Source organism: Syngnathoides biaculeatus, chromosome 14 (assembly GCF_019802595.1).
Source record: "Syngnathoides biaculeatus isolate LvHL_M chromosome 14, ASM1980259v1, whole genome shotgun sequence".
Lineage (NCBI taxonomy): Eukaryota > Metazoa > Chordata > Actinopteri > Syngnathiformes > Syngnathidae > Syngnathoides > Syngnathoides biaculeatus.
The window spans coordinates 11,167,229-11,194,775 of NC_084653.1; the positions used below are offsets into that span (position 1 = coordinate 11,167,229).

At 40.4% G+C, this 27,547-nt stretch overlaps 2 protein-coding genes and 1 long non-coding RNA gene across 14 annotated transcripts; 2 read left to right on the forward strand and 1 right to left on the reverse strand.

The window, feature by feature from the left end:
* The first annotated feature begins 1,326 nt into the window (after nt 1-1,326).
* Nucleotides 1,327-11,438, forward strand: nfe2l2a (nfe2 like bZIP transcription factor 2a). Of its 2 annotated transcripts, none has more exons than XM_061840734.1 (5): nt 1,327-1,620; nt 6,931-7,215; nt 8,023-8,115; nt 8,200-8,400; nt 9,180-11,438. In XM_061840734.1, the coding sequence occupies exons 1-5, from the start codon at nt 1,585-1,587 to the stop codon at nt 10,374-10,376; spliced, it is 1,812 nt and encodes a 603-aa protein (XP_061696718.1). In that variant the 5' UTR covers nt 1,327-1,584; the 3' UTR covers nt 10,377-11,438. The 2 variants fall into 2 exon arrangements, with proteins under 2 accessions (XP_061696718.1, XP_061696717.1); XM_061840733.1 differs by having other exon boundaries at nt 1,329-1,620; nt 9,177-11,438.
* A 487-nt stretch (nt 11,439-11,925) lies between these two features.
* hnrnpa3 (heterogeneous nuclear ribonucleoprotein A3) lies at nt 11,926-18,734 on the reverse strand. 8 transcript variants are annotated; one of them, XM_061840736.1, is made up of 12 exons: nt 18,352-18,505; nt 17,987-18,169; nt 17,347-17,469; nt 17,065-17,211; nt 16,775-16,985; nt 16,603-16,692; nt 16,434-16,511; nt 15,763-15,804; nt 15,571-15,693; nt 14,293-14,409; nt 14,160-14,223; nt 13,573-14,056 (listed from the first exon to the last, which is right to left on the reverse strand). In XM_061840736.1, exons 2-11 carry the CDS (start codon nt 18,038-18,040, stop codon nt 14,171-14,173), a joined length of 1,038 nt encoding a protein of 345 aa, XP_061696720.1. In that variant the 5' UTR covers nt 18,041-18,169; nt 18,352-18,505; the 3' UTR covers nt 13,573-14,056; nt 14,160-14,170. The 8 variants fall into 8 exon arrangements, with proteins under 8 accessions (XP_061696721.1, XP_061696720.1, XP_061696724.1 ...); XM_061840737.1 differs by lacking the exon at nt 13,573-14,056 and adding an exon at nt 11,926-13,163 and having other exon boundaries at nt 17,987-18,516; XM_061840740.1 differs by lacking the exons at nt 17,987-18,169; nt 18,352-18,505 and adding an exon at nt 18,607-18,734.
* Nucleotides 18,735-18,894: 160 nt separating this feature from the next.
* On the forward strand, nt 18,895-27,159 carry LOC133511799 (uncharacterized). Of its 4 annotated transcripts, none has more exons than XR_009798038.1 (4): nt 18,895-19,034; nt 19,238-21,254; nt 24,557-24,646; nt 26,227-27,159. It is a non-coding gene; the product is annotated as an uncharacterized LOC133511799 (long non-coding RNA). The 4 variants fall into 4 exon arrangements; XR_009798037.1 differs by having other exon boundaries at nt 18,896-19,034; nt 21,143-21,254; XR_009798039.1 differs by lacking the exons at nt 24,557-24,646; nt 26,227-27,159 and adding an exon at nt 22,082-22,739.
* The last annotated feature ends 388 nt before the right edge of the window (nt 27,160-27,547 follow it).

The window sequence follows — 27,547 nt, forward strand, 5'->3', positions numbered from 1 at the left end:
CTTGTGTCATCTATTTGTTTTGGTTCATCAAGAAAGACTTGTGCCTCAGGATCTGTCACAGCAGTTTCATCAATCCAACGTGACCACGAGCGATGCTTGACTCGGTTTCATCAACAAAACAGAGCCAGTCAGTCACATGGCCTCCCCACACACAAGCCAAGTTTTCAAAGTCATAAATTTACGTGACGCGTGGCAGAAACAACAGCGTGCCACTGGTAGTCAGAAGAGGTGGAATGCCTGTGGCCTCACGCTCCTGCCTTCCCTAAAACTGTCCACATTTCAGCCCACCAAAACTCTACATCAAACTATGAAATCTCTCCCTGGTGAGGCTGTTGTGCTTTTTCAAGTGTGTAAGCACAGAAAGTTAAAATGATTAATACCACCTCTTGTGGCAATGCTTCGTGTAATTTGTTATTTGAATAAGATTTATTTTAGTTACTTTAAATGTGATACTTGAAGTTGCATATGACTGTCATATTTTTGTCAACTTGACACTCATTGAAGAAAAAAATAATAAATCACAAGTTACAAACCAGTTACTCAGTACTGGAATGGTTTTATCTGGACTATTGATATACCCAAGTAATTAAATGGAGGACTAATGTTTACTTTTACATGAGTCAGATCCTAAAGTCCAGGTCAGCAGTCTTACCTGAGGACAATTTCATTTTATTTATTTTAATACTCACCTCTGGAGATGACATCTTCCCATCCTGTTTGAAGCCTCAACATCTTGTGCTCATTAATTCAAAATGTGACCAACATTCAAAGGACCGTTTACATACTACTTCCGATCGAACGTGGGGACATTAATCGCTCCATTCAGGGCCCAAACAACCATTGCCAAATTTTGCTGTTTATCTCCTCGCAGGTTGTGCAAAAAGTACTGAACCATCGAACATGTGCATTCAAACGTGTTTTGAAATTTCTCTTGAAAGCACAGTACCCTTAAGTCTTTTTGTGATTAGCCTATGTTGTGTAAATAGATAAATAATGTGCATGACTAAATCACTTCAACGTGGGGGGGGGGGGGGGGGGAGTTGTCTTTTGGAGTTTTGTGCGACTCTGAGTGCCACCCAGTCCCTCCAGCACCATCGACCAGCAAGGGGCGCTGTGAAACAACCAAAACCTCTTGTCCTGTGACCTACTCAACTTCACACTATCTAAAACAAAAAACGAACAAACAAACAAAAAACAACAACACTTGACTGTTTCAGAGCCACACGTAAAATCTTTTCTAATATACGTCATAACGTGTCGAAAATCGCATCTGCGGTGGAGCTTCTGAACATTATGATCCGGAACACAGCGAGTTAAAGCGGCGCGCTCAAGCCGTCCCACACACCTCGTGAGCCGGCGAGGAGGGGCGGCTGCCAAACGGGAAGCGAGCAGCTCAGTGGGCTGGACCACATTCCCGTGATGTTGCTTGGATAAGAGGAAGTCATATTTTCACCAATATTCAGACACCGAGGCGGACTATCTGCTGGCCATTTTCGGACAGGACGACCGTGGACCACCCCCCCCCCCAAAAAAAAAAAAAATTGGCCGGGTTTAACAAGGTTACTGAAGGGGTTTAAGTCCACGATGATGGATATGGAGGTGATGCATTCCGGACAACAGGTAAATAAAACGACGTGGATTTGACAGTTTATCATGTTTTTTAATTTCCTCGCTTAAATATTTCTGCCATGCCATTGTTATTGCATCATAACGTCCCGACTGAAAAAGAAAAACATTCCCTTTCTGCAATTCATGAAGTTGTGACGTCTTTTTTTAAACCTCTTTAGAACTGAGCCGTATTTGTGTATTGCTTATTCTCGACGAGAAGTCTTTAGCAAAAAAGAAGCGTGTCGTTTTCTTTTTGCTCAAAATACAAACAAGTTCCCCAGAAGAGCATGTGATCACCTCAGATCTGATACAGAGGAGGCGGAACCAGTTACAACCAGCCAGAACTCCTCTTAGTACGCTGCTTCTTTCTCTGTATTAAGTCATAAGAATATCGAACAAATATTGAGGATTGTGTCCGGCCCGGAAGAAAAATTCTAGATAATTACTTAACAAGGTCATCAAGTAATATGGATTTCGCTCGAGGCGAACATGCCCAAATGGACTTTCACTGGCCTTAACATTAGGTACGCGACCCCGTGGGAGCTGCCTCCAAAATACTGTAATACTGGTACAAGGTGTCCTTTTTACGACGGTATACATTACCAGGTTGCGAACGTCGCACAGTCAATTACTTTATGTACATGCGTGACTACATCATACATACGTTTGAGTGTTTTACATTCATGACCTCCTAATGCCCCCCAGCAGGCGACCCGTGTTACCTCCACGGAACAATGTCGTTTAACGTTTTTAGTTCAGTTTTGATTGAAAGTTTTTTTTTAATCAATCAGTGTTTATTGATTTGTCTAGATGGCAGGTCAGAGTTGATCTGACTTAATTAATAATATTAAAATCCCAATTAAATAAAAAAATCCACGTGTGTAATTCATCACACGAACCTCAAATCTTCTTTCTCAATTGAAATGACTGTAATTGCCATGAATTCTTTCCAGCCCAAGAAATGTAATGTGTTTCTAACTTTTCATAATGAGCAAAATAGTAAGTTAAAAGTTAAAGCCGAGTGAAAATATTGACCTTTATTAAAAATGCTGTATTTACAATTAAATAGAATGTAGAGAATTAAAATGTTCTTACCACATATTTTGCTTCAATTCAGTGGACATCGTACTGGTCTTTCAGGGGCCAGTATAATACAGAAAAAAAGTGATACATACAAGAAGGCAGTACTCAGTAAGAGGCAATTTTCATCGGGGATGAAGAATATATGCCTGTGATTATTGTTACATCATCTGTCTACGCGTGTTACTGAACTGTTTGTGTTTGAATAGATTTTTCAACACTGACACTATTTGTTAGCCCATCTCTGTTGTTCAGCCATGTCTGTTAAGCTAGATGGAACTTACCCAAGTAAAAAACATGCTATAGTTTTTTTTTTTTTTTTTGTCTAATTTGACAGTAAACCTCACCTGGGAGTACCAATAAACGCTGTGAAACACATTAGAACTGTTCATTATACACTAAAATGGTGCTTGCTGTGAAGTGAGTTGTGTTCACTGCCACTACACACACGGTCCCTTCCAAAGGTATTGGAACAAAAGGTCAATTTTAGTTTTTACTGCATATTGAAGACATATAGGTTTCAGATAAAGGGAGACAAAAGTTCAAAATTCAAGCTTTTATGTCATGGTATTCACATCTATATGTGTTAAACAAGGCGGCACGGTGGCACAGCTGGTAAAGTGTTGGCCTCACACTTCTAAGGACCCGGGTTCACTCCTGGGCCTGCCTGTGTGGAGTTTATATGTTCTCCCCGTGCCTGTGTGGGTTTTCTCCAGGCACTTAGGTTTCCTCCCACATCGCAAAAACATGCAACATTAATTGGATACTCTATATTTCTCCAAGGTGTGATTGTGAGTGGGACTGTATATGTGCCTTGCGATTGGCTGGCAACCAGTTCAGGGTGTACCCCGCCTCCTGCCCATTGACAGCTGGGATAGGCTCCAGCACTCCCTGCGACACTTGTGAGGATAAGCAGCAAAGAAAATGGATGTGTTAACTCAGGATAGAGCACCTTTTGTTTTGAAGCAGCTGTCTTTTAAAATGAGCAGACGAGTTGGAACGTGACTGGTGGGTATTTCTAGTTGCTCAGGTGATGCTTTTTAGATTAACTGCATAAACATTAGATAATGCTTGTTTTTGGCTTTTAGTTTCACCTGTGAAAACTGCATTTGTTGCTAAGCAAACAGGAATCAGAATCAGCTTTATTGGCAAAGCAAACCATTTTATATACAATACAACAATTCGGAATGTCCTGAATGTCCAATTTGGAACGGGTTCGCTAGTGTTTATTGATTATGTAATGTATGATGTCTTTGAAGTCTAGAAAAGCATTATGTCTGGCAATTTACAGAAACATGCATCCAAGCTAATGGGGAAAGGTTTCATCATAGTACAACAAGATGATGACTCAAAAGACATGGTCAATACAACACATGACTTCATCGGGGGGGAAATGCAAGTGGAAGGTTTTAGACTGCCCAAGTCAATTACTGGACCTTAGCCCCATAGAGTACCTATAGGGAGAAACCCCCAGAAACAAACAACTGAAAGACGTTGCAGTAAAGCCCTGGAAAAGTGTTACAAATGAAGAATGCAACGGTCTCCTGAAATCAATGGGTCGCAGGCTTGATGCAGTTATTGCAAGTAAAGGTTATCCCACAAAACATGAAATGTTATTCACTTTCACTTTTTTGAATGTCTGCTCCAATACCTTTACTCACTTGGAAAGTGAGTTGCTTCAGACAAAGGTTGCTCTGTCCTGACGTTTTTTTTTCAAATAGCATAAAATAAAAGCTTCAATTCAGATTTTTTTTCTGTGATGAGAGCTTCCAAAACAATTGTGGTCAGGAGATTTATTTGCCAAAGGTGGCAGCATTTACGAGTCAAAGTTTTATAGTGCATTTTTGTTTGTAGATTGATTCTATGACGTTGTAATTTGAATAGTTTGTGTTCTATTCAAGTGAGAAATTGAATGCCATAACTTCGAATTTTCCAAAAGGTGGGAAAATTGGGGAGTTAAAATTTATCCAATTGTGTGTTTGTACACCGATGTGTGTATTTATGTTCATTCGTCCCCTCCCCACCCCACTGAGAATCATATTTTCTTACTGCTGTGGCCATTGAATGGTCAGATTCAGAGGGAAGCCATCATTATTAAGAATATGGTGGTCTTCCAAAACCCACGAGCATTAGTGGAGCCACTTTAGGCGATTTGGAACATGTGTGTTTTATCATGAGCGGTCAAGGGGGTATGTTGGCTAATATACAATAAAAGGGACCACGACCCCCAATGACTTTTTTTTTTTTGTGTGAAGAGTTTAATGAACAACCTGGACACACATGCACGTGCACTCTTCTCAACTCTCACCCACTTCACCAGCCACATGTGACTTGTTCTTATGGTGTATCTGAAATGGTTTGAAATGTTAACAACAAAATAGCGGTTGTCTAAAAGGAAGGCATGCTGTTTAGCGTGTTGTATACAACTGCTCATTGTTTGGCAGGGAGGACAGGGAAATGCCTCCTTATTTTAATGGACTAGTTTCCTTGTTCTGGTGCCAATGGAGGCCTGGTGACGGTAAGCTGTTTAAAGTTGCTCATATGATTTGTGATGAGATAATGCCCAGCAGGCTGTGTGTCTGGAACAGAAATTGTGTTTCGACATCCCCCTGAGATTTTGAGTCTCTTCCTCAAAACGTGGATGTCTCTCTGCCCAACTCTCCTGTTGGGGGCCCAAGTAAATGCCAAATGGACTTTTTGAGTAATCTTCTAATCTCTGATGCAACACAGAGGAAAGGAGTGTGTCAGTGAGTCAGACATAATGTTGGGTTCAACTTTGGGCCCTTGCTAGCCTTCCCTTCCTTGAGACCACTGTATGAAAGCTGCATGAATTATATCTAGCTCTGAGCCATTAACAAGTCACATGCTTTAAACACTTCCACTGCATGTAGGGTTGATGAAAGATTCCGACTGCATGTGAAATAGTTTCCTTCTGCAAATAAGTTTTGGTAACTGAAAGGAGAGAGCAGTGGCAGTCTATTTTCGAATGTACTTCTTTCAAAAGGCAAACCCCTTTTATCTTTGAGTGCCGTCCAGGGGATTTTAACATTAAACATTGGAAAGTATGAATTGTACAGCTAGTGCAAGTTATCATTGACCAAAGATGAAATACAAATATGTGTATTAAGTCAAATCACACCGCAAATAAGAAGCATCCATTTTCTACAAAATTTATAAACTGAAGCAGACATAAGTAATTGACTTTCTTCATAGTGGAACTGTAAAGTTAAACGAGCTGTTCCACAAAAACTTAAGTAACATTTTTACATTAATAATGTTACAGAAAAAGTCAATAAGCAGCTCACCTAAACAACAATGACAGTACAACAGTGCGTGACAAGCTGTAGTGTTGAGCAAGCCATTAGGGAGGGTTGCAGATGGCTACTCAATATAGCTTTTTCACACCTGGAACTGTCGAACAATTGTAAGGAGAAGTGAACAATTGTTTTGTTAAAGCAAAATCAAACGACAGGCAATCATGTCATGGGACAGATGCACAACCTCTTCAGAAGCAGAGCACAGGACAGAAATGTTTTGAAATAAGTTTCATTTCTACTCACATGATCATCACTTTTTCCTTTTGGTGCTCACTGAACTGAAGTCTCACGTGATTTCATGAGATTTGTGCAACTTCAGTGCTGTGTTTACCACCTTTGGTTAATGACAAAAAAGTGGTTGTAACATCTGCCTCACAGTTGAGGTTCAGTGGTTGAATCTTGACTTTGGTTTTGGCATAGTTCTTCTGCCTTGTTTGCACGTTACTTGAGGTTCTTCCAACTTCCTGAACACGCACCTATATATAGGCTTATTGGAGACCATCAATGTACTACAGGATATCTATAAAAGGTTTTCTGTATTTTTCCATGATTGGCAGGTTGCATCCCACCTCTTGAGCTTAGTCAGATGGAATTGGCTCCAGCTCACTTAAGACCCCAACAAGGACAAGCACTATAGAAACTGGATGGGTGAACTGTGGGCGTACTGGAACATATGGTATGGGTGAACGAGGCATCAACCGTACAAGTTGATTCCCATGACGAGAGGACTGTTTTGTGTGGTGTCAACTGGCTAAAGAGAGAAGGCCATCCATTATTCATCTTTGCCGTTTATGGCGGCATTGTCACGGAAGGTGCAGTGAGGGACAGGGTGTGGTGGGTGCAGCCACCACATTTATCCTCCCTTGGCTCATTACCCCACTGCGCTGGTCCAATCCTAACGTACCGGTGGCTTTTTTGTTCCCAGGACATGGACCTGATCGACATTCTGTGGAGGCAGGACATTGATCTGGGAGCCCGACGTGAGGTGTTTGACTACAGCCACCGTCAGAAGGAGCACGAGCTGCAGAGGCAGCAGCAGCTGGCCGAGGAGAAGAGGCTGCACCTCCTCCGCGAGCAGGAGAAGGCTTTGCTTGCTCAGCTACAGCTGGATGAAGAGACAGGGGAGTACGTGCCTCGACCGCTGCCCAGCGCCTCCCTGCAGTCGGCCGCCACCCCGCAGTTGGCTGCCACGCCTTTGCCGGTAGCACAGGTACCAGCAAAAGAAACACTGCTATGCATCATGACAGGCCCAAGCCTCTCCCATTTCTTTTGATAGGTTGTGGCCTAGTGGTTGCTATGTTACCGCCTCGTGTCAGTGAGGCAAAGGTGCTCCTGTTGTCTTAGACCTACAGATACATTATACTGTTTTACTAGTTTAAATCCTGCTGTGATTAAGCTCATAAGGCAATATACTTGTACATCAATTCAATTTTACCAATTGAAATGATTGAAAAATGGCATTAATCTATTCTAGCCCAGTAAAAAAAAAAATCCATATTAATATTAATGAAACAAAAGAATGTGAAGAAAATAAACAGGTTTTATAGTGTATTTACCATACACTAGTATTCCATAGGTCGAATGCGCCATTTTTTTTTTATTAAATACTTCTTTGTACATGCCAGCACTAGTCATTTTTGTGGCTAAAGTAAACAGCATAAGAGAAGGAAATTAAAAGATTACATTTTGACACCTTGGCTTTAGTTCCTTTTTCAAGTCGTGTGACCTAGTAAGTGACGTATGGCGCTGGAGTTGGCTGGCCGGTTTTAGTTTGTGCGCTTGACTCTACCCTTCCATAAACGGGTGAAAGTGCTCTCCTTCCTCAAATATGAGGGCATTACAGTACCTTAAAAGTCCCCCTCTCGCTCATGTCTAAATCTTGTTTAAATCTTTTGACTATGAAATGGCTCGAACTTGAAAAACTCTTAAGTTGGGGCACTTGTGAGTCAAGGTATCACTATAAATATTTTCCAACTGCTAACTGGTAGATAATGGGCCTTTCACCCTCTATTTGCAGGACACAAGTTTCACACAGCAGAGTTCTGGGACATTGTCATTTGACGAATGCTTGCAGCTCCTCGCTGAGACGTTTCCTATCGAGGAAAATGAGGTCAGATGGTCTGAACCACCACAGTCATACGGTTGCCTTTCAACAAAACTTTTGTGAAATGCTCATGACCAAACTAACTCATAGGATGCATCAGTTTCCCTGGACACGAGTACCGTCTCCGTCAGTAGCAGTCGCAGCAGCAGCGTTGTCATGATGTCTCCCGAGCAGCCATCTTTGGCCCCACTTACGCTTTCACCGGGCCCTCCAATAGCGTCCCAGTCACAGAAAGTATCTCTGGATATTGAAGAGGCCTGGATGGAGCTGCTGTCACTTCCTGAGCTGCAGGTACAACAGAGTACTCTTGAGGACAGGCCACATCTGTGAACAGATACACACCTTCACTTTAATTACTAAAGCTTTGGCAAGATTTGATGTTGGCAGTGCAACAGTAGAAGTGTGGAAATCTATAACCTTTTCATTTTTGGAAGGCGTTGAAAAAAGCTCGAGGTACTGGGTGAGGCTCACTTTTTACAGCTGTCGCCTGTACAGACATGCTCTCGGCGAGTTTGAGTCCTTCTGCGTCGCAGAGATAACAATGGACCCACATTTCTGGGACCTTAAGGCGGGACATCCAGCCATTACCCAAACAGGCACAAAGGGTTTTGCTTTGAGGGCAAGTCGGACAGGGTAGCCTACAACCACATTTAGCTGAGGGTGCTGTAGTAAACAGTCACACGGAATAAAGGATTCAGTTGTATCTAAGAACATGTACTGTAGATTATGTTACTTACTGTGCGCTTTTTTAGAAAATATATAATTGTGGATGCTTTCACTGTCCTGAGGCACAATTTTAAAAAATAATCAGTTGCAGGTAGTGATTTTTTTTTTAGATAATCTACTTGACACAAGATTAATATTAAAAGCACACAACTAACATCTAACTTAGGGTTAATTAGACCCGCTTACTAGCACACGTAGGAGGAAGTATGGTGGCCTATCAGGCTCCAAAAATGTCTTAGGTTTGCCATCCATTCCCTCTTGGTAATTTAAACTTTATCATTCACACAGCAAAAGGTTTGGCATTAAAGCTGCTTTTGATTTGTTTTCGTTTTTTCTTTTAGCAGTGTCTGAGCCTACAAATGGAAGACACACTAGAGACGACCTATCCCCTCTCAAAAAGCACCGAAGCAGAGGATCCAAACTACTCTTTTTGCCCAATGTCTAGTCCAGTAGAAGAGAAAAACAATTTAAATATGTGCCCTACAGTTTTTTTTAACACATTTGATAGCTCACTTCCCAGCATGACATCAGCCGACGATGTGAACCGAATGAAGTCAGAAGTTCCCCAGTTAAACACTCATTTCAACCTTGATTGCTTTTCCAACACATTTTACCCTGACACCACTTTGGAGGAGAGCAGCAGTCAGCAGGACCTTGAGGGAGAAGAATGCAATATCATGTCTGATGTCCAGAAATTGTACAACCTCTCACCCAGTGATACATTTGAACAGGGCAGACATAATGCATCTGCGGAAGTGCCCGACTTAGACTCTGGACTCTCCTCAAGTCCCCACGCTGGCTCCCCTGGGAAATCTCTATATGGAGATGAGGGTTTTGACGGGAGCGATTCTGACATGGACGAGATGGACCAGAACCCTGGCAGCGTAAAATCTGACTACTCTGAGATGTTCTCTTTAAACTTTCAACCCGATGATGTTCAGCGAGCATTTCCTCTGCCCACATTAGCGGGCCAGCTTCAAATCCAGGACGAGCCCAAAAAAGAAATGTTAGATCTGGTGGAGAACAATGGCCACAGCTCCTCGCCCTCCACTAAAGACAAACGCAAGAGAAAATTGGATTTGCGTCACTCCAGAGATGAGCAGAAGGCCAAGGCCCTCAAAATCCCCTTCAGCGTTGACATGATCATTAACTTGCCTGTCGACGACTATAATGAGCTTATCTCAAAGAACCAGCTGAATGAGGCCCAGTTAGCCCTGGTTCGGGACATTCGCCGCCGGGGCAAGAACAAGGTGGCGGCCCAGAACTGCCGTAAGCGCAAGATGGAGAACATCGTGGGGCTGGAGCTGGACCTGGACTCGCTGAAGGAGGAGAAAGAGCGTCTGCTGGGCGAGAAGTCCCACAATGTATACAGCCTGAAAGAGATGAAGAGGAAGCTGAATAGCCTTTACCTGGAAGTGTTCAGCATGCTCAGGGATGAGGATGGCAACTCTATCTCGCCCTCCGACTTCTCTCTGCAGCAGTCGACCGAAGGCAGCGTCTTCCTTGTTCCGCGCACTAAAAAGACTTTGATCAAGAGCTAAGACCAGCCCCTATCACTCTTTTAAGGTACAGCAGTCACATAGTCGTACTATGCAATGACATTCTCAGCTTTAAACATCAGTAGTGCTTAGTGTTATCAAAATACCAAAATTCTGACTTCTGATACTATAGCTCCATATATTAACTTGATACAGGTCCTTAAAACCATGGCAAAAACTTAAAATGTCAGTAAAGAGCAGTGGAATAAAGGCTAACAGGTAAACAGCTGATTTTTAAAAATTTGTATTAAATAAAAAAATAAGGATACTAATTAGAATACATTTGATAAAGTAACTTTTAAACACTTTAGAAGAATTGACCATTTTCTCAACAGGACAACTAAAGTTTATATGTGTAGCCAACACTGTACAAGTCTTAGGCCATCACAAGTTTTATTTTAGCAATGATATCATCATCAAAATAGAGCTACTAAGTTTATCATAGATCTTCACCAAGGCTGAACTAGTGATAAAAGTAAAAACAATCCATCGAACTTAGTTTTTGGGTTTGTTAGTCCATCTAAATGTTTAGCTAGCAGGCTATTTACTGGAGGATGGAGAATATGTGGGAGGTGCAAATCTGATTCTGGGAGTGAATAGTTCTATTGATTCCAAGGTGACTCATAATATATAGAAACCCCATCTGCACTCCAATTTAGTTCCAGAGCAAAACACATTCATTTAATCGCCAGTGTTCAGGTGGGAGAACTTGCAGCCACATCTATCTGGGTTTTGTGGAAACCCACAGAATATTTTTTTTTGTCAGCTAAAAATCAATGTTTGGTTTTGGAACTGGTACTTGGTGCAAAACTAGCAGCTCTTGGAGAAACTATTGTCAAGTTTTTGTTCTTCTTAGATGTAAAAAAAAATTTATATTTTCTTTTATACTCTCATGCTATGCGATTTGTAAATAGACATGATATACATCTGAGATTAATACAACTGTTACTGTATGTGTAAATATTCTTACTGTATAGTTTGTGTATGCTAAACGAGATTTCTAAGTATATACCCTATGATTTGCTCCCCAGGCTCTTATGCTTTTCAATAAATCATCCAAAGCTATATGGCCTCTCTTTTTGTTGTGAAAGTGGAGCATCGTGCAGTTGCACTACAGCCTGAAATAGATTGATGCCAGATGGATGTTATAACTTAGGAATTACATAACTTATGATTAAATTACTTCTGGACTTGGCAACCTCATAAAGCTGCATATAAATAGAACTAGATTCAGATACCACTATGTTTACCATCTTTTAAACAATTTCCTCACGCAGCTCCCGTTCATTTACAGCAGTTGTTTGTACAGTAACCTAAATCTTTTAATACGGAGATCTCACATTGCTTAAGTCACACCTGATGCATTTGTGTTGCACAACAAAGGCCACAATTGTTGATGTATGACACAATTATCCAACTGGGCCCGCGTTCTCAACACAATCAGTATTTGCCTACAATGCACTTTTTATACACAAACACTACCTTGAACTGTCAAGTCCACATACCGGGTGTGTGTGGGTATGTGTGTAACAAATGCAAGTGACACATGTAGTAAAGTAAAAAAAAATAAAAAAATAAAAAACGACAAATTTACTTTAGGAAATTCCCCAACAACTTTACACACAAAAAAAATACATAAATTCAAATACCTTTATTGCAGTCCAAATCATACATATGTCTGTTATACCTTAAAAGCAGACATGTTGCATAGTGATCTTAACCAACCATCCATCCATTTTCTGAGCTGCTTATCCTCACAAGGGTCACGGGAGTCTTAACTTTCTACCCCGTGTAATATATTCATACACATTTTATACAACAGACCATTGATGGATTACAGCCATTTATTTAAAAGACCCAGTAATTTAAAAATTAAAGGCACACTAACTTGGGCCGGGTGGGTCTCTGATACTATGAATAAAAAAATTAAAAAACAGCCTGGCTACGCAAGACTGAATAGGATGGGGCCATCAAATAACTGCTTGTGTACTGACGACAAGCAATTAGCTTTGAAGTTTCCATTACTGCAACATTCCCTTGAAGCCTCACCCTACAACCACAGCTTTTTGTTCTTCTGAAGAGAAACTACTTGCGTAGTCATCTTTTAGTTACAAGGTTAAGCTACTAAAGTCAAATTTTCTTTTATGTCAAAATGGTCTGCCTCTATTTACATGGGCTTTGAGGAAGAAATTCCTCGTTAAAATGAAAACGGAATACAACAGAAGTATTCATTTCTCATGAGTACTTCCCTGCTCTTTTCTGTTTTATATCAGCAGAAAGAATTGATGTTAGCCATGCTAATTTGGTGCCTTGACAGTGAGTCTGTAGTATTTTTCCACCAATTGTACACATGCTGGTTCCAAACAATGTCCCAACTGCATTAAAGTAATGTATTGATGTTACCTTGTGTTTGTCAAAGAGTAATGGCTACGTGTATTGCCTCCTATAGCAGCCACTCTTCATAAACATGTTCTGTTTTATTCTGTTTGTACAATGTTGCCTTACCCAAGAAAGGGCAGTTGTCAGGCAGGCTAACTGCTGGCACCAACAATGGGGGCGTGTCGTGTCACTTTATCCACACAGACTCAAAGCAACACAAAAAAGAAAAGTACTGGTGATTGTGAACCATTAATTCATTATGAAGGTGACCATTGAACACAACGGAGAGCGTCTGCCAATATTTACCTGTCAAAGAAAAAAGCAGCTTGGATAATATTTGGAAAAAAGTCTTACCCATCCAGACCCTTCCGTGTTACCGCGTCTTTACAGATTTTCCGCCTCTTTCCACATCTGCAAATCAAGCAAAGTGGTTACTCTTACCTGCTCGCTCTTGTGAAATACTGCCTTCTCAAGTCTGACACCTATAGTACATAGTGAGTTAACTGACTCAACAGGAGTGCCCCCCCATGTCCATTCGCTAGCTGGCTTCTGGAAGGTTTAGCTAGTCTGGACTCTGCAAGTCTCCTCCGTGCTGGCGTTGTGCTTGCTGCCGCCTCCTCCTCCCCTCTCTCTCTCTTTCCCAATGCTGACTGGTCCACTGTGCTGGCGCTGGCTGAAGACGTGCTGTCTGACCGCCATCTGCAATCCTCCACACTATTGATGCTGCAGGCACTCGTGGCTCCTATAATGCTACGGTGGATGGCCTAAGGCTACCCATCATTGCCATGTCCATAATTGCATACATCAGGCAGGCAACACCTCACTTCACTACACCATTTTTATTCGGGCTTTGAACAAACTAGAATTCCCTGAAATCTAATCCAGACACTTTGAGAGGGTTTTACTGTGTTCACATACATAAAAAAAACACTTGAATCATCAGAGGAACTGTTACAACTACACTAAAGAAAAACCATGTTAATCTAAGGCATTAAACAATAAAATAAAAAAAAAGATATAAACAACGGGCTTTAGATTACAAAAAGAAATGTGAACTCTCTCAACCCCTGACACCACAAGGTACAACACCCACACTTGAGACGCACAGAGGGGAACAGTGGCTTTGCAGGCAAATATCTATCATAATGTATCAATGCGATGCGCTCATGTCTTGATTTGAATGTACAGTCCTTCTTCCACAAACAGTCTGACTCGTGTGCTCCTCTAATGCCTCAAAGTAACCTGCAGCTTTCCTGACATTTCCTTTTGCTCATCGCCTCGCCTCTCCTGCTAAGAACTGAAGCCTGTTGAATGAATACAGGATAGAACAAACAGTTATTCTGCACTTGCATGGGCTGACTCTGTACTCTGCTATAAGGGTCGCTGTGAGAGTCAATTGCAACTTACCAATGTAATGTTTAATAGCGCCGTGAGCCATAACCGCTACTGCCGCCGCTGGAGCTGTAGCCACCTGAAAAAGAAATAGTCGACTTAAGTTCTAAATACTGACTGATTTTTTGCACGGGAGAGGATAACTCACCTCCATATGGTCCACCTGAGTTTCTGCCACCAAAACTGTTTCCCTTCATGGGCCCATAGTTGGACTGATGGCTACCATAGTTGCCACAATCATTGTAGTTTCCACCCCCGCCGTAACCTGAAAATACATGCGATAATCACTTTACCTGAAGCTTCCATTACCAATATTATCTCAAACCCAAGTACAGTGGAACCTCAATTCAATACTGTAAAGTAAGTCAAATTTGGAGGATACATATATCGGACTACCAACTGTGACAATGCATGACATCCGCACACCTCAGTAGACCAAATTACAGCCAGAAGGAAATCCCCCCCCCCAAATGAAAGGTCAACATTGGTAAGAATACAATGTTACCAAGACTGTACGGTAAGTTACCATTAAGTGGACTCAACAGTCTAAAACAGGACACAAACTGATTTTTATTTTTATTTTATTTTTTTTAAATGTGTGATGCCATCAGGGATGAGAATGACCAATTTGGAAAAACACTGAAAACGTTTATTGGGGGGCTTGAGTTTCCTCCTGGATATTTTTTGCTCCTATCGGAACACACAGTGCACAGCACTTTGCCAGGAATGCCCACTTTTTGGATGTGTTCGGTTAGACATGTTGATACCGTTTTCGGTCCTATCTGCACGGTTTCACTTTTTTCAAGCCATGCCGTCTGAAACTGTTTTTGATTCCAGCATCCTTGTCAATTACCCTCGCTCGATCTTCATCCTTTTTTTTCTAACACTTTTGCCATCGTAAAACTTTGAACACACCGTCGCTCAGTTCGCGCTAAGTCCCATGCGCCATTACTTGGCTAACTAATAAGTTACACTGCGATTTTTGAGAACTGAGAACACATGTACGTGGCAATGGTGAAACTCAATTAACCACTAACACGATTGGATCGTTATACTGTATAACTTGATGTCCAATCGAGTAATCTGCTGCAAAGAAGTTTTTATGTTTATGTTGCAAAATGCAAATATTTACACTACCGAGCATGTTTGAACGGCATATGATAGTCGTGCTTGTGCTACCACTAAGCTCAACTTGCAGCTCAGAGCCTACCACCAAGAGGCAGGCACAAGATTACCCCCCCCCCCCCCGATATTTCTCAACAAATTTGCGCTTATCTCCAGAATGGTCATTTTGGTCTGAAAAAGTCGGAAATCAGCGGAAAATTCTCATCCCTGTGCCATGCACGACACTGATAGGGAAAAAAAAATCAACATGTTCTAATGAAGTGCTGCTATACATTCACGATCACCAGGACAAAGGATTTACCTCCACCATTACCTCGGTAACCATCACAGCTGCCACCAAATCCACCACCTTGATTACCATAGCCTCCATAGCTACGTCCTCCATAACCGCCTCCTCCTCCACCACCGTAATTTCCACCAGGACCTATACAAATGCCAAACAAAATTATAGTTCTTGCCTGCCCAGCCCAGTAAACTTTAAACAACTACGTACCATCATAATCATCATAACCACCTCGTCCTCCCCCGTAGTTATCTAGGAAGAAAAATAGTGTCAGCATTTGTCATAAAAAACAACAACAATAAAACAGTGGCTAGCTAATTTTCATGCATTGAAGGAGCAATAACAAATTCATACTATTATGGCATTTTGGATTGGGGAACAATGATACAATAGTAACTGGAATCAAAATAGTGATTCTAATTGTTAGACTTGCAATCACTGGATATTTCTTGGGCAATATGGTAAACTAACTAAACTTATACTCAAATAAAAACACTACAATGTTACTTTAAATATTTCCTATAAAGTTAATCAACATGTTACGATGTAAATGACAATTTCCACTATAGTGCATCCTTACATATTTGCAGTCTGGCATTAAAAAATGTACAAATTCCATCAATTTTTGGGATCCTATCCTCTGTTTGCCGAAAAACTCATTTGCTGTTTATTGTCTCAGGCCAAAGCAATTAATGTAGTGTTTTGGTACCATGCAACTATGTACAAATGAGTTGCAGAGCTCCATTTATATATGCGTAGTGACTTGCTGCCATTTTGTGGCCTCTCAATAATTATAACCTTTTTTTCCCCAGAGGTGTCTATTTTATGCACCTCTATTCGTGTCAATGCAGTAAAATTATGTTATCTCAAAGACTACGCACCACGACTGTAGCTGCCGCCACCACCACTTCCAAAATTATTACTTCTACTCATGAAGTTACTAGAGCCTCCACTCCTTCCTGAAATGGATACAGTGGTACACTTAAAGTCAACATACAATTATGCAAATCATTATGTAGGTAGAAATGATCTCATGGAATGTGTGGTTACCCCTGCTGTTAGACATCACGTTCATTTCTTGCTTCGAGAGTGCTTTTCTGACTTCGCAATTGTGTGAGTTGATTGTGTGGTATTTTTGAGCTGCAAGGCAAAACGGAGAATTGAAAAACTGGCCATACTAACGACATTCCTGAAAAGGTCTAACGGGCAAGCAAGTACATACCGACAATTTTGTCAACGGTGTCATGATCGTCGAAGGTGACGAAGCAGAAGCCTCTTTTCTTGCCAGTGGACCGTTCCTCCATGATGTCGATGCTTTCAATCTTTCCGTATTTCTTGAAATAGTCTCGGATGTGGTACTCTTCAGTATCCTCCTTAATTCCACCAACAAAGATCTTCTTCACTGTCAGGTGAGCCCCTGGTTTATTGGAGTCCTGAAGCAAGAGCAATTAACACGATCACAGTGAGGTACAACCACACGTCACATGTGCTCCTGTCATTAAGTTTGGGTACCTCTCGGGACACGGCCCTCTTGGGCTCAACAACTCGGCCGTCTACTTTATGAGGCCTTGCTTTCATGGCGTCGTCAACCTCCACCATGGAAGAGTAGGTCACAAAGCCAAAACCTCTTGACCGCTTGGTGCCCGGGTCCCTCATCACCTAAAACACAAAATTATTGTGTCATAAAATACAATTCCAAACTGTCAATAGATAGTAATGATACAAATCACAATATTTTTTCCCCCTATGAAGGTGATTACATTTGTTCCACGTGGCAACAACTTAAAAACATACCACACAGTCTGTCAGTGATCCCCATTGCTCGAAATGAGCCCGTAAACTCTCCTCTGTGGTTTCGAAGCTCAGGCCACCAATAAAGAGCTTCCTGAGCTGCTCTGGTTCTTTACAGTCATGGTCCTGCACATTCAGCACATGGTGGCAATGAAAAACACATTCTACACCAAAATATTCAGTTCACACAATGCACGACGGAGACTGATTGAAAATTATGTAATTAATTTAACATTTTACTGTAAATGGGAATATTATGAAAAAGATATTTATTCATTACCTAGCTCTCAACACTGACATTCTCTTATGTTGTCTATAATCAACAATACAAGTTTTCAAATTTTGTTTGTGGGCTGTATCGATTTCAAACTAATCAACACATATGGTGGGCAAAGAGTAGGTACAAATACACTTTGTGTCCAATTCCATAATTACATTTTCGTTCCTGGGCACCTTTCCTTCCTGACCGTATTCCTTTCTTTGGTGTCTTTTTGGGTATATTTTTCGATCTTTTGCCGAAACCTACCTTCCTTCCTCTTGACCTGCTTTTTTCCCATGGCATCTTTCCCTTCCTTCCCCCTTTAATCAAGTATCTTTAAACCCTTTCTTCCTGCACTTAAACCTGCTTTTCTGCCTTCCTTACCTCCCTTCCTTCCACCTTAGACCTGCTTTTTTCTTCTTTCCTTCCTTCCTTCATATTCCCTTTTTAAATTTGCATTCTTCCTGTGGTTTAAACTATTTTTCTGCCTTCCTTCGGTATCTGTCCAATACTGCTATTGAAGCCACTTTGTACTCGACTGAAATTATTTGCAGTTATCCGCTGTACCTGCACCAAAACAAAAAAGTTAATCTACAAATGGCCGCAGTGCCTTCTTTGGACACACTATTAATTGCAGAGCATTGATATTTAGAAGCTACGAGGTCTGTCCTATTTAAAACAAGCAGCACAAGACCTGTCTTAATTAATTACAACATTCACAACGTAACAAATCCAATTTCGTCGCTAACCTCTCAAACGGTGCAAGTTTAAAACGGTTATTTATACAATCGAAGAACCCTCACTGCGACATGCTAGCGCTAGCTCACAAGCTAATTCAAACCTCAGCGCGAGCTTTGAAAACACGAGCAACGGAGAACAAAGATAAAAGACACGACGTCGGCTCAGTCAATCGTGTCAAAGTGCTTTGATGACGCCAAAGACCCGACATGCAAGCGACGCGATTAATTAACGGGGATGCAAAAAAAAAATTCAAGGAATCGAACCTCCATTTTGATGTGCTCTTTAGTCATGAGACGGAGCTGATCACGTGACCCTGCTCATCCGCCTACGTCAGTAGAGTGTTCTGGATTGTTCGTGGTCACGAAGCCAAAAAACAACATAAGACTTGTGTAATACTAGTATTAGATTAAACTATTTTCACACCTGAAACGAAAGGTTTTGGGAACAGCATGTTTCGTGTTTTATTTGGGCTAAATAGTAAACAATTTGCGTCATCTAGTGGTTGAACAGAAAATATACCTGAAAAAAGATTTGCCTTCCCCCCGCCCAAAAAAAAGTATTATAACGCGTTCAATATTACAGAGTGGGCCACGATGGCGTAAAACCTTCAAGTAGTTTTCATTTTACGTGATATTACATTTATCAATCACAGTTACATTCATGAGACGCAGTCCAAGTTCGGAAATACAAAGTAAGTTTTCAAAATGCCATCCTAACCGGGGTTCGTGTTTGAATTTGAAGTAGTGTTTGAAGACTATTTTACTTTTATTGCACTTTCATTATTTGCTTAAATATGACCGTATACATTTAATCAACAGATAAAGTGTTGCCCATTTGCTAATCAGACAAGGATGTGTTGTGGAGCCGGTGGTTGTCCTTGATCTTTGTACGCAGAAAACCGGTTGGTGCCATATTCCCTTCCCAGGCGTTGCCGTGGAGACGAACGACACCAGATAAGGAGCGGAAAGTTACCATCCCACCCCGGGACGGGGGGGGGGCAGCCACTTCTACCATGAACCCATACATATAAAAACCTCGTGTTACTGGGCAGCTTTTGTCTTCTTCTTTGGCTATCCAGCCAGAAGACACACGTCTCGTGTGCGGCCGATACTTAGATAAGATCCGGACGTCTGTACTCCACACTCATTTTTAAGAAATCCATTTGCTGTTAACTTTTTCTAATCTTTGGTCATATCTTCCTCGATTTGTGAACACGTGTAGGTTCCAAACTCGCAAATCCCTACAGGTTTGTGGGACTTGGTGGATACCATAAAAGTGGAAGCGATACTTCATTATTTCTTTCCTAATTCAGACCATCCTGCCTTAATCCATTCTTTCTTACATCCTTAGTTTAATAATTGGTGTATCTTAATTTTCCCCTCTCCCTCCATTTTTGTTTCTTCCCTTCAATTTTCCTTTTATCATTTCACTCTTCCATTCAACCTTCACTTCTCTGTCTTCCCTCCTCCCTTTCTTTCTGACCTTCCTTCCTTTTGTCATCCTTTCTCTCATCCTTCACTATTCCTTCCTCTGTCACTTTCATTCATACATGTTTGTTGCATCATCCTTGTTCCATGCTTCCTTTCATACTGTCCTTATCCACCCCCTCATTTTTTTCATGTATCCTTGTTCCAGCTTTCTTTCCACCCTCCCCTCCCTGTTCCTTGCTTCCTTTCCTAAATATGTTCATTCATACTTTGACCCACCCAACAGTAACAACAAAATTATGTTTAAAAAAAACGAATTCATTGATACATAATGTAACAAATAATGATGATACATTACTTGGCATCATGATGCATTAGTGATTACCACATCTGGCCCACAGTGATGAGGTTCAGGGTTCAAATCTCATCTGGCCTTCTTGTGTTGGCTTTGTATGCTCTACTTGGATGGATTTTTTAAGGGTACTAAGTTTTTTTTCTCTTTTCCATATAGGGCTTAGGCTTGGTACACAAATGAAGATTTTTGAAATATTATTATTTTTTAATCTATTAAAGATAACACATATAAAGATTAAAAAAAATCAGGCATCGACAGTTTTGTTTCCATTGTGTGTAGTGTGGTCAGTCAAGTAATTTCACTACACAAACACCACCAAACACATTCTGTTCCACCACCAATCGACAAGCAAATCCTTAGATGCAGAAAGAAATGTTGCGTGACCACACATGATCTAACAAAACCGAAGACAAAAAAAAAAAAAAAATACTTCCACACCGAGGTTACAAGAGTGTTTCTGATGGCTGCCAGATGCGGCGCCAGTGCGATTTTGCCTCAAAAAGACATGGCCATTCTTCCCATCTGAGGAACCCACTTTTATCCACCCCCCACCCCCTGCCCCAACCAAAAATAAAATCCCAAACGCAAACAAATATTGGATAAGATGTTTATTTTTATTTACACTCATTACTTTGTTCCTAAGTTAGGGCGGTTCTTGATTGATTACATTTTGTTTCATATCATAAAAACCTCATGAGCCTCCTTTCCCCACACACCAACGTTTTTGGTCATAAATATTGAACATGTTCAAGATGTAAGATTGTTGGGGCTGACCCATTTTGGACAATACTGTATTATAACAGGGGTAAATTTACTCGACACACATCAGAGCTAATGGTAATCTTATAATAGATAAGATTGTCTGATGTTTGGCATCCTTAGTAAGGAAGGGGAAAAATCCTGGACAGTTCTCTTCATGTGTACGGGCCTAGCTTGTGTTCAAAATCCTAAACTCAGAACAGTGCTCACCACCTGCTCACTGTGCAAAGTAACCAAATTTTCTTTTTTTTTTCTTAGCCAGTTGTCTTCACAAGGGTCGCAGGCATGCTGGAGCCCACACAGGCACAGGGGAGGACAAGCTCCACACGGCTGGGGCCAGGATTTGAACCCCAGACCTCAGAATTGAGAGGTAGATGCTCTAACCCAGGGGTGTCAAACTCATTTTTGTCACAAGCGACATGGTAGTTACACTTTCTGTCAGAGGGTCGTTATGAAAATGAAACCATAAAATCACCTTTGATTGCCGCATCATATTTACACACAAAATTTATGAACTAGTTGTGGAATGAGAAGTTGAGGGGAATGAGTTTTTCAACCACAGTTCATGCTTGGTAACACAAAAGTGCTTATAATGGCTTGACATAATCATTTATGATATGACCATTTGAAATTTGGTAGAGATTTTCATAAGCATCGTGGACGTTGACACTCATGATTTGCCTTCGCGGGCCACATAAAATCATGTGGCGGTCTGGGTTTGGCCCCCGGGCCTCAACTTTGCTACCTACCTGTGGTGTAATGAGTTGTCCCCTGTGCCGCCTGCAAAGTCGCCATCATAGAAAAAACTTACAGCAGAGATAATTTCAGAGTCCATGCCCTATTTATTTATGGTACCCTTAGCAATGTTGTGATTAGGTGAAATGGAATTTTTTTAAAGCTCTTATTTGTAATGGTGTAAACATGACATATAGGATACTATTTGCTCCCCAAGTTATCTATTTTGAGAAGCACTATTGGATTTATATGATCTATTAGCCAGATGCTTGAGCCTAAGCAACACATCTGAATATATGGCTGCTTTATGGCTCAAACAATACTTGTGATTAACTTTATTGTGCTGTCTGAGGAAAATATAACCCCAATATAAAAGGCTAATGCTGTTCTGACACTGTTAATGCTAAGTATTTATAATCAGTAAAAAGGCAGACACACCTTGTGTTTTGACCTGTGTTACAGGAACTATTGCTTGGATTTGAAAGATAGGAGGTTTCCCAAACACAAGCCCGCAAGTTCGAACTGGAGGATGACTTTAATCGTAGATTCATTTTAATTGCGTCTATTCTGATGAAATGATTGTTGATTCATTTTTGGAGCAAGTAATACAAATTGAGGAATGTAAATTAGATTAATTCTGAATTGTCAAACTTGCCTTTTAAACGTTATGTCACATATTTACCATTTGTTATCATTGCCTTTGAAAAAGTGCCATATGAGTATGTTTTTGTTGTAAATGGTGGATTTTGCCTCCTTGCCTTTCAATTTACCGAGTATTTGAGTACAGTAGGTGGGTTTGATGAATGTACTTGCTTTAGTGCTTGTGTCATTCTGTATAAATAAATCTGATGTATTAGTGCTGGTGTATAGCCGTCATAAACTAACAGGGCAGGTATGTTAGTTTTTCATCCTGACAATAAAACTTATAAACTTACGATCATCACCATGGATTGCAACAAGCCTGATAAATGTCTGAATGGAATGCCCCCATTTGTAATTTTGTGGGGTGCTTTTTGAAGGATGCTCCCTTCCTAAATGGAGCTATATATCAGGTGCCTGTTGTGTTATATGTCATTTAGAGCTATTTCTCATAGCAACATTGGTCCGAGATCTAATAGTAATGGACAACTCATTTTCTTTAAATATATATATATATATATATATATATATATATATATATATATATATATATATATAAAGAATAAGAGGCAACATTTCATAGCTATCATTAAAATGTTTTAACAATTCATTTCTTGCTCATGATGTGTTGTGTAATAAAACAATCCATTGACTCACACGCTGGCGGAGGCGATGACATCCTTGCGTGGACTAAAAGGCTGCACTTAAAAGCCATATTAAATAATTAATAATGCTTTATAGCCATCTTACACCTCCAAGTTATGGTGAGCTGTATATCTGGTGAGCAGTGGCTGTGCAGCAACACTTCAGCAAAATAACGTATGCAGTAAATCTTCAGATGAGTGAGCATGTGTGTAATGAAATGATGTAAGTAACTACTACACCCTTACAATTGGTGGGTTAAAACTTAGTGACAGACCCAGTCTGTGCTTACTGTAAACCAGATGGGCTGGATTATGGGGGTGACCTTGTGTGTTGTGTTGGGATTGTATGTATACCCCAAACCCCACAAATGCATGGGGAGGAAATCCGAACTCCACTCTAGAAGGCCTAAACCCAACATTTTTGAACTCACAATTTTGTCAGACAGATGTGCTCAGCAGTTGTCCACCATGCCACACTGTTTATCCTGTCAAAGTATTTTGTAGTTTGACTTAATAACGTGAAATAGTTCATAGTAGGTCCCAGTCTCAGGTGAATGAAAAAGCAGGAACCAGAAAAGAAAATGACATACAGAATTGCAGAAGGCTGAACTTTTTACAACTCAATAATGGGTGTACCTGCAATCCATTGTTCTTGAACAAACAAACAAACAAACAAACAAACAACAAACAAACAAACAAACAAAAAACGAAAACAAAAAACACCCCAATAGCTGATACCAAATAGTTGGGCTATGAAATCAGTACATAATGATTTATGTTGTGGGATGGGCATCTCTTATGTAACAAATGGTTTAATAATTTAGCCACTAGTTTGATAAAACTGACCTACCAGATAAACCTGAATGATTTTCTGCTGTACAATGCAGTAAATCGGATAAAATTCTTCCATTAAATTGCATGTCTCATAAAACTGGAAAAACAAATTTTGACCTAAAAAATGTTCAGACTTTTAAGCACGAAGGATGTGTGCTTAGGCAATGATTCTTTTGCATACCACTAGAGGACGCACGCGTACCACTACACAGAGAATCCCTGACGCATGCGCCGTTGAAGTGTGCTGCGTTGAACGCTTCCATTGCATTGCTGCCTTAGCTCTGTGCCCTATAGTAAAGTGTCACCTAAAAATATTACTGCATTCAAAATCATACATTTCAAAACAAGTATATATATATATACACATATAAAAAATACATTAAAAATAGCTGTTACAAGTAAAAATGCACACTCTTCCCATACAAATACTGGACAGCATGATAGATAGAAAAAACAACAACAAAACAATAGAAAACACTAACAAGCTTTTCAGCTAATTGCCACTAGATGTCAGCATGGTCCACGAAAAGCCAAATCTTTTGCCCTCATCACAGGACAGCTGCTGAACAGGTTTACTCTGCATGAACTGGTCATTTTTGCCCCAGTGATGAATGTCTGACAATCATCTCAAATTTGAATTAAATTACTTTGTTTTTTTTCCTCCGTCACCACATCATGCTAGGGAACACATTCTTTTCAGGAGCAAACTACTTGATGAACTGCAAGTCTCATTAAAAACATCCACTTTTAAAGTTGAACAAATACTTCTTTCTGTTTGTATTGTTCTGGTCTTGTATGTTGTTGACCTTGTCCTGATGAGGTATGGACTTGGCTCCGCATGCACATCAGGGAGAGAACCTGCAGCCGATAACCTGTGCTTTGGCCAGACGGACATACGCACATGGAAACGGTGAGGAAATGGACACCCAGAAGAGGGAAACCAAGCAGTCCATTTAGATACTGTCTACACCTTTTCACATGCAAGTACAAAGCCGGTCTCACACATCGGCGTTGACTACAATCGCTCCCGGAGGAATTCAGGGGAAGAACAATTCCTTGCATCTGTTTCCTGCTCACTCGCATAGAGGAAACTGGGTATAAATCACAGTAAATATAAATAGAATCAGCATTATATTTACAGGAGAGTGGTAAAGCGTTGCGTTTTCTTTTTTGTTTTGTTTGTGAAACTATGCTCATATTTGCATTCGACAAAGAATGCATAAAATAAATGAGATGCCTCAGGTGTTGTTGAGATTTACAGCATCGCAGGGCAAAACCAAGTTGTTTTGAATTAGTATAATAAAATCACAAACACACCATAGATAGCTAAATATTAAATAAGATAGCATGCTCTACATGACCAAGGCACGCAGGGTTGATAAATAAAAGATGCCTTCATTGAATTTTCAACATTTTTGAGTATAGCTTTTATAATGGATTTCACAAAGAATTGGGAATTTCTTTGTGCCATGTCCAAATCTGCTTCCAGACACTGGAGATTTATTATATTTGTATCTATGCTGTTCCCAATGAGCAAAATGTCTTTTCATTGCTAGTATATGCCATTCTTCACCCTGAACAAAGAAAAAAAAATACATCCAACTATCAATAAACTAAACCTTAACATTAAACTTGGTGAATTTTTACACATCTTATTGAAATACAGATAATTTGAGGTGATTATTGTCTATTAGTATGAATACTAAATGAAGACAAATTTATTTTAGCGCTCTATTTTTATACAGGATGACATTGTGTGATTTTGAGCATCATTGCCATTTAATTAAAAAAAAAAAGAAAACACATTTGCTTACTCCATACATACTTCAGATTTATTTGACTTATTTCTGGACAGTTGATAATTGAATCTTTGGATTTGGAAAACTCGTTCATTTTTTGGCTTCCCTTAAGAATCACTCATAAATCTACAGATATTGATGCACCGACTTGGTATGTTAATATCGACGGATTATTTTAAAGGTGACACATGAAGGAGGGCTTGACATCATTGAGGATGTCGGGTAAGTCGGGGGAAATCTCTTTGAAATGAGCCAGAGGTCAAGAATGTATCTATTTTTCATGTGTATTGACAGACGATTGTCTGCTTTCTCAATTACATTTCAAAATAAAACATCCAGTGGCGGTATTTAGTGTATTTGCGTTGTGAGTGTTCGCACTGTGAATTATAAACTGAATCCAGGGAAGTGATTAAACCACCAGAATGGCCTTACACGTCTTGCTTTGTTTTAGTGCAAAACGGACAAGAGAAAACAGCACCGATGCATCAGCCTATTGATGAGGCGCAGATAGTGCGCTGTAATAACCTTTATTTACAGCGGGGACACGGTGCCGCTAATTGACTGCCTGCAGGAAAACAAATGTACACACTCACCGCGCTCACATGTCCAGTAATAATGACCAGTACGCTGTTGTCAGTGTACATCCAAAGTCATGTGACCATCACACAACTACCTTCCCTTTTCATTTCAGTGTCAGCTGAGATCACGCACTTGCATGCCCACTGGGAATAATAGAAGTGAGTTTTCGCAAGAGCCATCCGTCCGTCCGTCCGTCCGTCCATTTCCTCTGGCGCTCACGTCTGAGCTGCAGCCTACCCGTGCTACCTTTGGGTGAGAAGAGGGGTGCACCCTGGACCAGCCCCCAATCGATCCCAGATTTTCGAAATATCAATTAATGTAATTGTATCCATGTAGAGAATTATGCAACATTTTGTCCATCCAATTTTCCCAAAGCTTTTTGCCAAAGTGAATACCTTAACTAAAAAGAAGTGGGGGAAAACAAAACACTTTTACAAAATTTCACATTTCATTATCTTTGTTTAAATCTGAGTACTTGTTCATGTTTGATGTGAAGAAGCACAAAGTAGTTTTGTTGGGCAGTTGCATAAGGCAGATGATAACTGCATGTTCATGTTTGTGTATATGACCTCATCCAAGGAGAAATAGGCACAAAGTTGTTGGAATCATCAAATTAATTTGAACCATCTGCCTGCATGCATGTTTTTATTCAATTGGGTCGCCGGTTATTCTTTGTTTGTGTTGTCTTTGTCTACAAAATGGTTTACAATTTTTCCCTAGACAATTTGAACCAAAATATCATGGTTTTATTTTTTGACCTATCATCATGCCTTGAAAAAGATTCTACCCCATGTGTCTATTTCAGTGTGAATGATATCATTATTTATTTGATTAAATATAGAATGTGTTGGCAGACCATGCCCAAAGCTAAACGGTTACCAAAAGTGCTTCTTCATCTGTATCAAAATGCAATGGTTTTTCTCTTTAGCAAAAGGATGACCCCTCCATATAGTGATACAGAAATGACTGAAGTGATGTGATTTTTGTCTAATCAATTTTACCAAAACAAACCCTCCTGCCCCCCAAAAAACAACAATTAAAACCCATGAAGTATTACCTCATTGTGTTCCGCAATAAAAGGAAGATTTGACGGAAGGGTTTCCTGTTTTACCCAATGTCATCTCTCTCTTTCTCTCTCTCTCTCTCTCTCTCTCTCTCTCTCTCTCTCTCTCTCTCTCTCTCTCTTTCTCAGTGTCACGCATTTATTGTGACGTGTAACTCCAAGGCTATTGTGGGCGTCAAGGTCCTCCCTTTCTGGGTGAGGAAAACGGGGTAGAGGGGACAGACGTGGGAGAAGGTGGGGAGAGTCTTTTCCTGCCACAAATTTTTGTGTACAGACAACACATGAGCACAAAAGTGCTGCTTTCAGTTTTCCGCTGCCTCGATGTTGAGATCCCTGGCTGAATGAGACAAAGGGATGGCGGGATGATGAA

Bases quoted from the DNA above. Each gene is read 5' to 3' on its own strand.
- hnrnpa3 (XM_061840737.1), bottom strand. From the start codon at position 18,040: ATGAAGGAAGGAAGGAAAGAAGAAAAAAGCAGGTCTAAGGTGGAAGGA. The intron at 17,470-17,986 runs GTAAGGAAGGCA...CTGAATGTGCAG, and splicing joins CTAAGGTGGAAGGAAGGGAG to GACCATGACTGTAAAGAACC. The intron at 15,805-16,433 runs GTGCGTAGTCTT...TTTTCTTCCTAG, and splicing joins TGGCGGCAGCTACAGTCGTG to ATAACTACGGGGGAGGACGA.
- nfe2l2a (XM_061840733.1), top strand. From the start codon at position 1,585: ATGATGGATATGGAGGTGATGCATTCCGGACAACAG. The intron at 7,216-8,022 runs GTACCAGCAAAA...CTCTATTTGCAG, and splicing joins CGCCTTTGCCGGTAGCACAG to GACACAAGTTTCACACAGCA. The intron at 8,116-8,199 runs GTCAGATGGTCT...ACTAACTCATAG, and splicing joins TTCCTATCGAGGAAAATGAG to GATGCATCAGTTTCCCTGGA.